Source organism: Balaenoptera musculus, chromosome 21 (assembly GCF_009873245.2).
Source record: "Balaenoptera musculus isolate JJ_BM4_2016_0621 chromosome 21, mBalMus1.pri.v3, whole genome shotgun sequence".
Classification (NCBI taxonomy): Eukaryota; Metazoa; Chordata; class Mammalia; order Artiodactyla; family Balaenopteridae; genus Balaenoptera; species Balaenoptera musculus.
This window is the reverse complement of record NC_045805.1, coordinates 5746068-5758871: the sequence shown is the minus strand read 5'-3', so window position 1 is coordinate 5758871 and position 12804 is coordinate 5746068. Positions and strand designations below refer to the sequence as shown.

General features: G+C 35.5%; 1 protein-coding gene across 6 annotated transcripts in view; it reads left to right on the top strand.

The window, feature by feature from the left end:
- The window catches only part of WDR17 (WD repeat domain 17), a 94990-nt gene that overhangs the window by 62277 nt on the left and 19909 nt on the right, over positions 1-12804 (top strand). For 5 of the 6 annotated variants that reach the window (XR_005018148.1, XM_036838485.1, XM_036838489.1 and 2 more), the window contains 8 exons: positions 149-235; positions 3667-3831; positions 5305-5507; positions 6561-6710; positions 6798-6928; positions 7900-8025; positions 9045-9200; positions 11911-11975. Coding sequence is in view for 5 of the 6 variants with exons in the window: in XM_036838485.1 (XP_036694380.1) it covers positions 149-235; positions 3667-3831; positions 5305-5507; positions 6561-6710; positions 6798-6928; positions 7900-8025; positions 9045-9200; positions 11911-11975 (1083 nt within the window). In the remaining variant the exon portion in view is untranslated. The remainder of the gene's footprint in view (positions 1-148; positions 236-3666; positions 3832-5304; positions 5508-6560; positions 6711-6797; positions 6929-7899; positions 8026-9044; positions 9201-11910; positions 11976-12804) is intronic. The other variant, XM_036838488.1, reaches the window with a different exon arrangement.

Sequence of the window (12804 nt, the reverse complement as noted above, 5' to 3'; positions counted from 1 at the left end):
CAGTACTTTTAAATGTTCCTTGTGCTTTGCAGACAAGGTCTCTTTCCTAAAACACTTATGTTCGAATTTTACAGCTCTGGCTTTCTTCCCTTGAATGATGTATGTAGACTGTTGTAATTTTCTATTAATATATTATACTTAATTTCAGTATTATTCGAACAGTTGATGGTAAAGTACTACACAAATACAAACATCCAGCTGCAGTGTTTGGTTGTGATTGGAGCCAAAACAACAGGTAAGTATTTTTTCCAGAAATAAGTAATAATTACATTTCAGAGATTTTGAATAGCCATAAAGTTTAATGTTATTTCCACAGGTAATATTCATGACTCTTTTTAGGTAATATTCCCTTTGCCTAGCCTTGTAATTGCATGTGTAACCGTCTGTTTTTATTCCGTGAGGTTTTTATATGATTTAGAAATACTGATTTCCAACTTTCAAGCTATTTCCTGCTGCTTTAAGGAAAAGCATATGACTAACTAATGAAACTTGGAAATCAGTCCAATCTGTGTGTGTCTTCTGAGAAACGTGGCCCTTTCTCTGAACCCTTTTTAGGAATCTGTGCAATGGTATTTTGTTCCCCGTGACTTTCCATTGCCCCCACCTAATGCAAATGCCACGGCCTTGGGTGATTTCCCATGACACGGAACTTAGAATGGTTTTGAAAGGTCAACCTTGCTTAAGAGCCTGGCATTAAAGATCAGCTTAGGTTTAAAAATTAATCCAAGTCAAACCTCCACTAAAATTGATCCTTTAAGTCACTGCACTTCCAAGAATCTTGTGTTTCAAACCTCTCTTTGATGGGATATAAATTATATTAAAAAATTCAAACTTTCTTTAAATATTGTGAAAACAATGTGAATTATGCTTTTCCATATTAGAGTTGTAAAATATACATACTAAAATATTAAAACCTTATTACACTGTGTTCTGAGTCAAATCACATATTATCCAAAATGATGGATCTATGAGTTTCTTCCAGTAACTATAGAAGCATTTATTACACACAGTTACAGGTTCTTTTTTTTTTTTAATTATTTTTTTTATGTGGACCATTTTTAAAGTCTTTATTGAATTTATTACAATATTTCTTCTGCTTTATGTTTTGGTTTTTTTGGCCCCGAGGCATGTGGGATCTTAGCTCCCCGACGGGGGATCGAACCCATACCCCCCTGCATTGGAGGGCGAAGTCTTAACCATGGACTGCCAGGGAGGTCCCCGGTTAGAGGCTCTAAAATGAGCTCGTGACCAGCTCTTCCATAGTATTTCCCATCTCAGTGGCCTGAAAATGCAAACAACAAACTGCTAAAGCCCAAATCCTTGACCTCTTCTTTTAGACCTTATCATCTCTCAACCAGCCAGCCATCCATTCCTGTCATATCCTCCATCTAAATATCCTTCTTTACCCAACCATCCCTCCAGCGACTAAACTAATGACATTTGTCTGTTTTGGGACTTCTGCAAAAGTCTTCTAAATCAATTCCAGAATTCACACCTTTCGTCACCACTTCCTCTCTCTGTGTTCTCTAGGTTGCTGTCAGAGTAAGCGTTGAAAACCACAGATGTGAGCACAGCATTCTCCTGCTTAAATCCTTCAACAGTTTCCCATTGATCTTGGATAATGTGCAGAATCTTAGCCAGTCCTACAAGGGAGTCCCTGTATAATCCCATTCCTTTGTACTTTAGTATCACATTACAAGCCTTGCTCCCCTTGTTCCTTACATCCAGCCACAGTGGCTTTGGACTTCTTGAACCAGCCAGCTCGTTTTCACCTCAAGGCTTTCACTCCTGTTTCCCCTTCCATCTAGGATTCTACTTCCCACCCACCCCATAGAACTCCTCCCAACCCGGGCCGGATATAAGTAACTTCTCCCTATCCTTCAGCTCTCAGCTCAAAAAACCACTTTTGGAGAAAAGTCTTCCCTGACCCCCATATTAGGTAAATTTCCCCTATGGTATAATAAGCCTTGGGTGCACTTAACATCATAAAATTAAGTTTTATTTGTGAATTGGCTGCTTCGTCCTCTAAAATGTAAGCTCCATGAGATCAGCAGTGGTTATCTATTTTTAGCAGTATATTCTTAGCAAAACACTGTACTTCTGACCCTCACTATGCCTTGAAAAAAACAGATGTTTAATAAATATTTGTTGAATATAAAAATGAGTAGAATTACCTTGCATATGATCAACAGAACAGTTCCACATTCTTATTTCTCTGTTTTATAGGGTTAATAAGAATTTGACAGGTAGGAAAAAAAATAAGAAATGAATGCAGTATGCCTTGTTGGTTAAGAAAACCTTTTTTTAAAAAAAGTCCTTTATACTTAACTACTGTGTCTACTACCAAGCCTACCTAATAAATTTCATTTTTCATTTTAAAATTTCACTTTTATTTTTAAAAATCTTTTCTAAATGTTCTAATTTCTGTATTTATATTGCACTTAGCATCCTAGGAGATAAGTGAAAAACACCTTGAACTTATAAAAGTTTATTCATAAGATATTTCTGAATTTGTAATTTTGATATCTGTATGTACCTTCTTTGAATATTTTTTCATTTCTAAGATTTTATCTTTATGTATCTGCATAGACATATATACAGAAATATGCTCGTGTATATGTGTAAATATTTGTATTATGCAAAATACATTTTCCCACATAGAGGAATGGGCTGTTTATCAGTGGGCCTTGGGCACATGTAATCTACACATTATAGATTGGCATGCAGTTTACAAACTGGTGTATTTCTGCATGTAAGGTTAAATAAATATAGGTATTACAACCCATGTGACAAAAATCAACAATTTGAAGTTTGGAGAAGGTTTTGATAACAGCTGGGTCCAAAACGTGTAACTTCCCCTCTTTACCTTTAAAGCCTGGTGACTGTTTATACGGTTGTTAATGTTCCTCCGGGAGACTGTTCTGGCTGGTACCTGATGCCACATGTCTGCCTAGTACTCGAATTCCGTTGGGAACAGTATTCCAGGCATGACAGCTAGGGTGCAAATAGTTGCTTAGCTGTCTCACTCTCTTAGAGATAATGAGCCAAGATCATTAAAAGATCAGATCCACATATTATATTCCCAGAGGATTCTGTTGGATCAAACCGTTAAGCATCTCACCAAAGAGAATTGGAAAACCAGGAATGTGACTTACTGTCAGATGAAACGACCCTGGTTCTGCGGGGAGCTTTCCAAGCACACTTCTGGGGGAAACATTGCTATTTATATCCCTACCACAACAAAATTTACCAACGGTCAGGGCATGTAGTTATTAATAACGTGCCTACCAGCAATTAAGCAAATCTCAATCACTGACCATTCAGGACCCTTCTTAAGACCCAATAGTTGCAAAATATAAAGGTCTGAGAAATACTAAAGTTATGAATCTGGACATCTGGAAAAAGAATGTATAGAAATAACTGTACCATTATCTCTCATAAATAAAATAAAAACACAACTGATTGAAAGGGAACATTGAGAAACTCTTTCTGTACTAGAGCAGTTGCTGTAAATGATGTTTTTACTTATGTAAGTTTTTAGTGTAACTTCATTAAGGGAGCAAAATATTCTCGTTTTAGAAGTTGGAACTGTGTGCATTTAAAAACTATCAGTAACAAATAATATCAAACTTTTTATTTTTTAATGTGCCGTGGGTGATATTTCAGAGACATGATAGCCACCGGCTGTGAAGATAAAAATGTTCGTGTCTATTATGTGACCACCAGTTCCGACCAACCACTGAAAGTGTTTAGTGGGCATACAGAGAAAGTGTTCCATGTTAGGTGGTCTCCTCTGAGGGAGGGAATTCTTTGCAGCGGCTCTGATGATGGGTATGTATTTTTGGATTCTAATTTTCTAGTCCTAAAAATCATAAGCTTGTAATTTTCTAGAAATGTACTTATTTATATGATCCAACATGTATGTGGAACTATTTTAAATATGTACTTAACAAGTAGGCAGTTAACAAGTATCTAATTGCATCCAACTACAAGTAAATTAAATCTTTCCATACTTAGCATCTTATTCATGATTTCTATTTCCTTATTTATTGTACTTGCAGTAGATGCTTATTTCTCTCTTATCAGGAACAAAGTTAACAGAAATCTGTTGGGAAAGGGAAAAACATCTGAAACAGTAAGCCTTTGTAAAATGTAGAGACGAGTTTATTTTTAATAATGTTCCCATATTTAATGTGGAAAACAGCTGTACTCTGTTTTCATTAAGAATGGAATAAAAGAAGATGATTATATATGTTAGCATGAAAAGAAGATATTTTAGAAATGAGAGTGACTTAACATTTTTTTCTGGGTTTATGAAAGTTTCTGAAATCTTGTCTATATTTTATATCCAGACAAGATACATTTGCATGGTACAGTTTGGGCTGTTTGAATATGAGATAAATTTAGGTAAGAAAAATCTTACTTGGTGCAAGTAAAATTGTAGTATATAGTAACCACATTATCCTGTCCTGGTATAAAGGGGAAAAAGAAAGGAGTCTTTTTATGTATAGCAGAAAGAGATATGCCTTAAGAAATAAAATATGTGGTGTGTCTCCTAATAGTGTAATATAACCTTTGGAGTATTAATATTTTAATATTTTTCAGGTTTATATAAATCTTTAACTAAAAGATTATTATGAATTGTCCAAGGAGAGTTGGCATTTGGAGGTCTTAAATTGATCTTGAGTTCAAATTGTCCTTCAGTAACATTTGTACTATACACAATCAGTAGATTCAAGTACTATTATGAACCCATTTATATTTAAATTTTGTACTTGATCTGAGAGTGATTCCACAGACTAAGAAACTTATTTAACGGACAAAAACATGAAGTGTTTCCTGTATTGATAAAAACATAGATACGAATTGATTTTTCAAATAATACCCGTCATCATACATGCTGTATTTTCATGTTATACAAATTGAGTGCTCTTAAATTATTGTATACATGTTGTTAGTCATATTTTTCTTTGGCTTTATCTGCTCTGGATATTTTATTTTAAGAAAGCAATTTTTTAAACACATAAACTGCGAAATCATATATTTAGTATTGGGGGTTAATGACCAGTAAAAGTAAGGAAAAAATATTGGAATAGGATGGCTCTAGCCTAGTTAATTATTCATTTTAAAATAAATAGAATTCATTTTTATTTGCTATAAAGAAGAGAATCATAACATATATTGAAACATAAAATGTTTTTTCAGTATACTAAGAAATAATCATGGTGTTCCATTAAGAATATGCTGATACTCTAGATAAATTATAACTTGAATGGTATTATATACATAATATTCTGTTTTCAGTTCTGTTCGAATCTGGGATTATACTCAAGACGCATGCATAAACATTCTTAGAGGACACACGGCACCTGTGCGGGGATTAATGTGGAATACTGAGATCCCATACCTACTAATATCTGGCAGCTGGGACTACACTATAAAAGCGTGGGACACTCGGGAAGGAACTTGTTTGGATACCGTGTACGATCATGGTGCAGATGTATACGGTAAAGTGTTTTTCATGTACTTCTAAATTTTGCTATATTAATGATTATAATTTCTGAGCAAGACAGTATTTTTAAAGAAGTCTTACAGTGTTTCATTTTGAAATAACATTTATCTTAGTAGAAAGTATACATGCTTACTATTTAAATATCAGAATACACAGAAGATAATAGAAAATGTCATCAGAAATAATCAGAAAATAACTCTTGTTAGCACTGTGGTGTCTTTCTCTCTATCCCTGTAGAGAAGCATACACACACACACACACACACACACGCACGCACACATATACCCTTGCACATATTCTCATGTATGGCTTGGATTTTTCTCCGTTACCTTACCATCACCCCAAAGGTAAGTTGTAAAACAGGAAATCCTTAATAACTTAGGTATGACGTAGTTAGCCATTCCTTTACCTCTACTTTTGGATATTTGGGGCAATGTTTTGTTTCTTAATATAGTACAAAGTTTTTTTACTATAAATGAGTTGGGAATGGAAAATCAGATTCCTTACTTTTGCACATGATTTTACTCTCATTTGTAGCACCCAAACCTCGATGGGGTTGAGTAGGTAAATTAAGAATGCAAAAATGATTATTGAGAGCAGTTAACCCTAACCTAGTCATTGTATCCAATGGCCTTTTAGTTACTGCGGTGCGGGACTGAGTGTGGGAGAGAATCCCATTTCCGGACATTCTAAAATGAAAGACCCTCAAGTCTTTCTTTATCGTGTAATGAGAACATCCGCCCATACATGGATCACTGTGTAGTCCATGGGTATGACAGTCAGCTTGCTGATACCCCAACTGAAATGTAATTTCAACACTTTCATCCAGGACCATCTGCTTTCTAATAATTATTCAACTCTGTATTCATATCTACAGAAGATGCTAAATACATTTTTTTACATCCTTGTATTGTTTTCAGCCAAGACAGAAATGTTATTTAAAACACTTCTCCACAACTTCAGTTCTGTGGAAGGGTTAGGAGGTACAGATCAATAAAACATATTTTTCAGTGCTTCCTTTAGTAAATGGCTTTATTTCTTCCATCAGGTTTAACATGCCACCCACGTCGCCCCTTCACTATGGCCTCGTGCTCCCGGGACTCTACAGTGAGACTCTGGTCATTAACGCCGTTAATCACTCCTTTACAAATAAATATTCTGGCAGATAGATCCTGGGAAGAAATTATCGGAAACACTGGTATGGAAACTCTGCATGTATTAGATCTTCTTTCTAAATACGATTTTATAAACGCTCTTTTCTCACTGAGTTGTGTCTCTTCTCCAGATTGTGCTGTAGAACAAGGCATGCCCCCTCTGCTGTGCGGCAAAGTGTCAAGAGATATCAAACAGGAGATAGAGAAACTAAGTGGTAACCCTCGTGTGAAAAAACTAAGATGGTTTTCAGAATGTTTATCAGTAAGTGTTATAGGAATTAAATGTGAAAATTTCCCCTTTAGCCAAAGTGAATCATGACAACTTTTTGTCATTAAGTTATCACATATTTACATGTGCCATCCCAGTGTAAGAAAGCAAATGGTCCATAAGTTGTGAGGGCAGTGAGACATTAAAAAGGAGACAGAAGAAGGCAATTTGCTGTTTCCACCCTACTAACACTGATAAAGTCGATCATTGACTAATCAGTAGCATTTCTGACAGCCTTTAGGGCACTTCAGCTACCGATCTACCTCCTAACTTGTCAGCTGCTGCTGTGTGGTCTTCATTTGTCTGCTTTTATAGCATGCTTCCTTACCTTCTATTCTGGCCCTCGCCTTGATATTATTATCTTGTATTATTGGCAATAAATCAACTTTTCCTTCTTAATTATTACTGGCACTTCAGAGCTGCATGTTTTGTTTTGAAGACCCTTTTCACCTCAAGAACTATTCGTGATCTTCCACATGATAATAGATAGCTGAGATTATTTCTGAGCTAACAAAATAGGTAATCAAAAAAGTTTGCCACTGACCTTAAATGATTTTAAGTTTAGTGTTATTTTCTTAATTATAACAGTTTCTACTATATACATTTGAAAATATCCAAAATTTTCATATTATACCCCACACGCTTATACACGCACATTTGTATGTATAGAGGCTATTTGTTGGGACCGTGGGTGATTCAAGGATCTTTTGCAACGAATAAAGCTTTTCCCCTCTGGTCCTCAACAGACAATTTGGGTGCATGCATTAATCCAACAAGGATCTCAGAGGGCCTAACAAACAAAAAAAGCAAATGGAAACCAGAAACAATAAATAAGATAGAGTATAGTTATTATCTTGTTAATTTTTCAAGTTAGATATGCCTGCGTTATATTTTTAAAGGTGCAAAATGCTGTGGGGTTTTTAATTCATTATTATATCTTTGGATGTTCTGTATCAACTTTTTAGCCTCCGGGTGGCAGTGACAATTTATGGGACTTAGTTGCTGTGATAAAAGGGCAAGATGATAGCTTACTTCCTCAGAACTACTGTAAAGGAATAATGCATTTGAAACATCTGATTACATTCCGAACAGTAAGTAAAGTATGCAGATGTGATGTACTCAGACAAAAAATTGTTTTGCCTTTTCACTATTACAATATGAAAATTATTTTTTGCATATATAATTAGAGTTGGTAGACTGAAGTAAGTGAACACTGAGGACATAAACCTTCAGTAGAAACTGATCACGAGAGTATCAATTATTTTGGGAACAGATTAAGGCAGCCATGGTTTTCATAGGTTGAATCTCATGAAATTCTTCAAAGGTCACCTGGAAAGCCCTTGAAATGCTTTACCTTTACACTATTACCAGATGATTGTATGTATGGGCTACTCTGATTTTTGTTTTTTAGAGTCCTACTAGGCTGTATTCTGGGATATATTTTATTAAAACTGATCATATTTTATCCCTTAATGAATTTCAGTACAAAACTACTAGTCACCTTATACATGAAGCGATATGCAGTTCCAACAATAAACTAGTCCTGGGACCAGAAAGAAGAAAAAGCTTTTATATTTGCAATGAAGTATCAATGGGTGACTGTTTAATTGTTAGACCATGGAGAGAATCCTGCAAGGGATGTGGATTTGATGGTGATAGGAAGCAGCTATTTTCATAAAGAAGTACCCTTTTAAATCACAAACTGAACACCTAATGACTATAACGGTTACCTATTGATAGTATAGAAACCAATTAGAATAATTTTTAGTTTTTATTTTTAGTTTTATTATATATTTTTTCACCAGTTATATACCACTTTATCACTCACTACCTTTTGGCCTCTGGACTTCTGGTGAGTTTTAAGGAAAATGGGATTTAGCCTCTTCCCACCCACACCAGGCATATCCAAGCCCTACTCTTCACCACACCAAAATATTGTGTTTAAAGAGGTATTATATTTTATAGATAAAAAGCGTTGATTTAAAAAAATATTTAATTTCCAGTGCTATAGGCTTATAAAATATGTATCCGTATAATGCTTTTATAATCGTCTGTTACCACTAACTGTTGCATAACAAAATTTAGAAAATTTCATTTTCTTCTTAACCAGTCTGAAGCCCAAGAACTAACCACAGTCAAGATGTCTAAATTTGGTGGTGGTATTGGTGTCCCTACTAAAGAGGAAAGACTGAAGGAAGCTGCTGAAATACACTTGCGATTAGGACAGATTCGGAGATACTGTGAGCTGATGGTCGAACTTGGAGAGGTAAAACGTGCTATTAAAGCAAAACCAAGGAGTCTCACACAGTGTTCCAAGTCTCAGTTAGATACTAAGTATCAAGCTTATCTTCTTCCAGGCCTGGTTGGTTCTCTGCCAGTCTGATACCAGGGGTCTACCTCAGAGCAGTAGATATCCAAGTGAGATCCCAGCTAGCAGTATCAGCATGCCTTGGAACTCCTTAGACATGCATTTCCCACCCAAACCTACAGAATCAGGAACTCGGGGGATGGAGCCCAATGACGGCTGCTTTTCAAAGCCCTCCAGCTTCTCTTCCCAACAAGCTAACCTGTGAGAACCACTGTCCTCGACTCTAGTCTTTGATTCCTAAGAAAATCTATGTTGGCTCATCTGCTCCCCGTGAATTCCCCTTGCTAATGTATCTGTCAGGCCCACACTGACCCCCTCTGAGGGTCAGCTGGTGAAGGCACATCGTGATCTTTAGAGAGCACTGAGTCAACAAAACAGAGTTTTCCAAAAAGGCTTGGATGAATCCATTCTATTAAAATTCAGGATGGTGGTTTCCTTTGGGAGATGGGTGGTGACTGAAATAGAGCAAAAGAGAGGAAGGGCTTCTCTTCCTTGATCTGGGAGCTGGTTACATGAGTGTATTCAGTTTGGGAAGATTTAGTGAGCTTTGCATTTTTTTGCATGTGTGCTTTTAGGTCAACGGAAATTCTCCTACCCATGAAAAATAAAAGATTAGATTGACATGGACTCATTCCGTGGTTGATAATTTCTGAAAAGCTCTTGGTTAATTAATTTTATAATTACAAAGCATGGCATTAGGACTCTGAAAGAAAAATGGTACTGACGAACGTAGTGGCAGGGCAAGAATAAAGACATAGACATAGAAGATGGACTTGAGGACACAGGGGTGGTATACACTACCAAATGTAAAATAGCTAGTGGGAAGCAGCCGCATAGCACAGGGAGATCAGCTCGGTGCTTTGTGACCACCTAGAGGGGTGGGATAGGGAGGGTGGGAGGGAGACGCAAGAGGGAGGAGATATGGGGATGTATGTATATGTATAGCTGATTCACTTTGTTGTACAACAGAAACTAACACAGTATTGTGAAGCAATTATACTCCAATCGAGATCTATTAAAAAAAACTAACTTAAAAAAAAGAATACTTATAAATAATATGAAGTAAAACTAAGCAGTAACATTACATTAAACTGTATCAAAATTAAATTTAGCTCACCTTTGTATTTCCCCATACATTAGAGACAAACAATGAATTACTGCTTGATCTAAAATAATAAAGTGTATCATTTAAAAATGTTATTTAAAAGGAACTGCAAACTAAAAAAATATTTAACTTAGGAGCAGTGTGAAATTTTTCTTATGAAGAAATAAAGGTATGACTTAAAAGTAACTTCTTTAACAGGGCACTTCTAGAAAGAATATCAAAAATGAAGGAGAAAAAGAATAAATAAATTTGGTAGAACAGTGTAATTCTTTATCTTTCTGAGTTATATATTTAGGTGTATATAATTTTAAACTATATTTAATTCCAATTTAATTCAAGATAATTTAATCAGGCATTTACTTGTGTAGCTAATAATTTTGTTGTTGTGCAGTTTCATCAGTGGACTTAATGATCCAAAGAACTGTGCTTACAACCCTTTAGAAATATAAGTTTCCTTATAATTGTTCATGATCACTGCCTTACAAATAGCTTCTATTTCTGTAAAATTGATAGTATGAGATTAGGAAAACATTTATTCTTTTCACTTGCAACACATGTTTTTATTGAAAGAGCTTGGTGATTTTAAAGTTAATTTAATCTACATTTCAATTCCTTTCTTCCATTCATCCCTACTATAATAAAGACGAATTTCCCCAAAAAACATGATTATAAATAATGTAGTGTTAAAAATTCCCTATTGAAAATTTAACCTATTATTTTCAGGCTAATTACCAATTTTCTAGCTTTATTTGCAGTAGAACTTGCCTGTCTTGGAGAGCCTTAATTAAAATGAAGTTTTGATTTATGTAGTGATATTTCAGAATATTTTCTCCTCAGTTCCCTTCTAGACTTGAATTCAGTGAAATCTGTGTCTTCAAACAACAGTCACAATCAGACTTAATTGAACAGCGAGCTTCTTTTAGTAGTAGTCTAATTTTTAAAATATGAAGAAAGGAATATCAATTATATAGGGAGAGATGACAATAAATAAAATTTATGACAATGAGTAGGGAAAAAACAAAAATAGAAATAAATGCCGTGTTTGTTAAATATAAGTAACAGTGAAATAAAAATTTCAGTGTATATATGACTTTGAAAATAGAACATAGAATACCATAGACCAGATTACTCTGGTGTTGTGTGGGAAGGTGAGTTAGTATATTTTTCAAACTACATACTTTATGTACTACCCCTTCCCCCAAACTCCTTTCTTTTTCTCCCTCTGTTCCCCCCCTTCCCTCCACTGCTCTTTCTTTTTCTGTAGGCTTGGGATTTTCCCTGCTAAATCAGGGAATTTATATATCTTATTTTATTTTAAAATATGGTAATACTTACACTCTAGGGAATGCATGAGATAGTATACAAAAAATATCCCTGGAAATCCAAACACTCTTAATAAAAACTTGTGTTATAAATATGAGTTCATTTTTTAAAAAGTCTGTTAAGAGTTAGCCCGTACAATCAAAATGGGTATGTTTCTGCTCTTCTTTTCTCCTGTTCTAGTGGGACAAAGCCTTGTCAATTGCGCCAGGGGTTTCTGTGAAATACTGGAAGAAGTTGATGCAGAGGTGAGGCAGAGAGTCTGTGTCCAAACAGATGTTTTACATTTTGTTAAAATGGAAGCAATATATAAATATGCTAGTAGCCTTTGAGATTTTTTGCTTTTATGTTGTTTTAAATGATAATTGAATTTTATATCTCCTGATACAGTAAATTAAACGAATCGGTTATAAGTCATTCTTATATTTGAGCTGACATCTGATAAGAACAGTGGTGGAAGGCAAATTCCCCCATGTTGACGGAGGAAATGACAGATCAGTCAACATACTCACTGGTTAATGTATTGCTATTGAAATATAAGTGGTAAGATTTTTTGAAGGTTACCAGAAGTTTGTGAAATAGTCATTCTATAAATAATCTCAGAAATTCTCTCTGTGGACACTAATTCCTGCTGTGTCCTCTGCATGTGTACAAGGCAGTTCTGATGATGAAGAAGAGTTTTACCACTGAACAAGGTTAACCGGATGTCCTTGTTCTAGAATGTAATAAACAAACAAGATTTCTTCTGAGGTGTATTGGTTTCCTAGGGCTGCCATAGGAAAGGACCACAAACTGAGAGCTTAGAACAACAGAAATGTATTCTCTCACGGCTCTCAAGTTGTCAGCAGTGTTCCTTCCTGCTGGAGGTTCTGAGAAGGAATCAGGTCCGTGCTGTCCCCCTGGCTTCTGGTGGTTACCGACAGCCCTTGGCACTGCAGGCTCTGCCTGGTCTTCACATGGCATTATCCCCCGTGCGTCTCTGGGTCCAAATTTCCCCTTTTTAATAAGGATACCAGTCATATCAGATTTAGAGTTTACCCTAATCCAGTACAACCCCATCTTAACTTAATTATATCA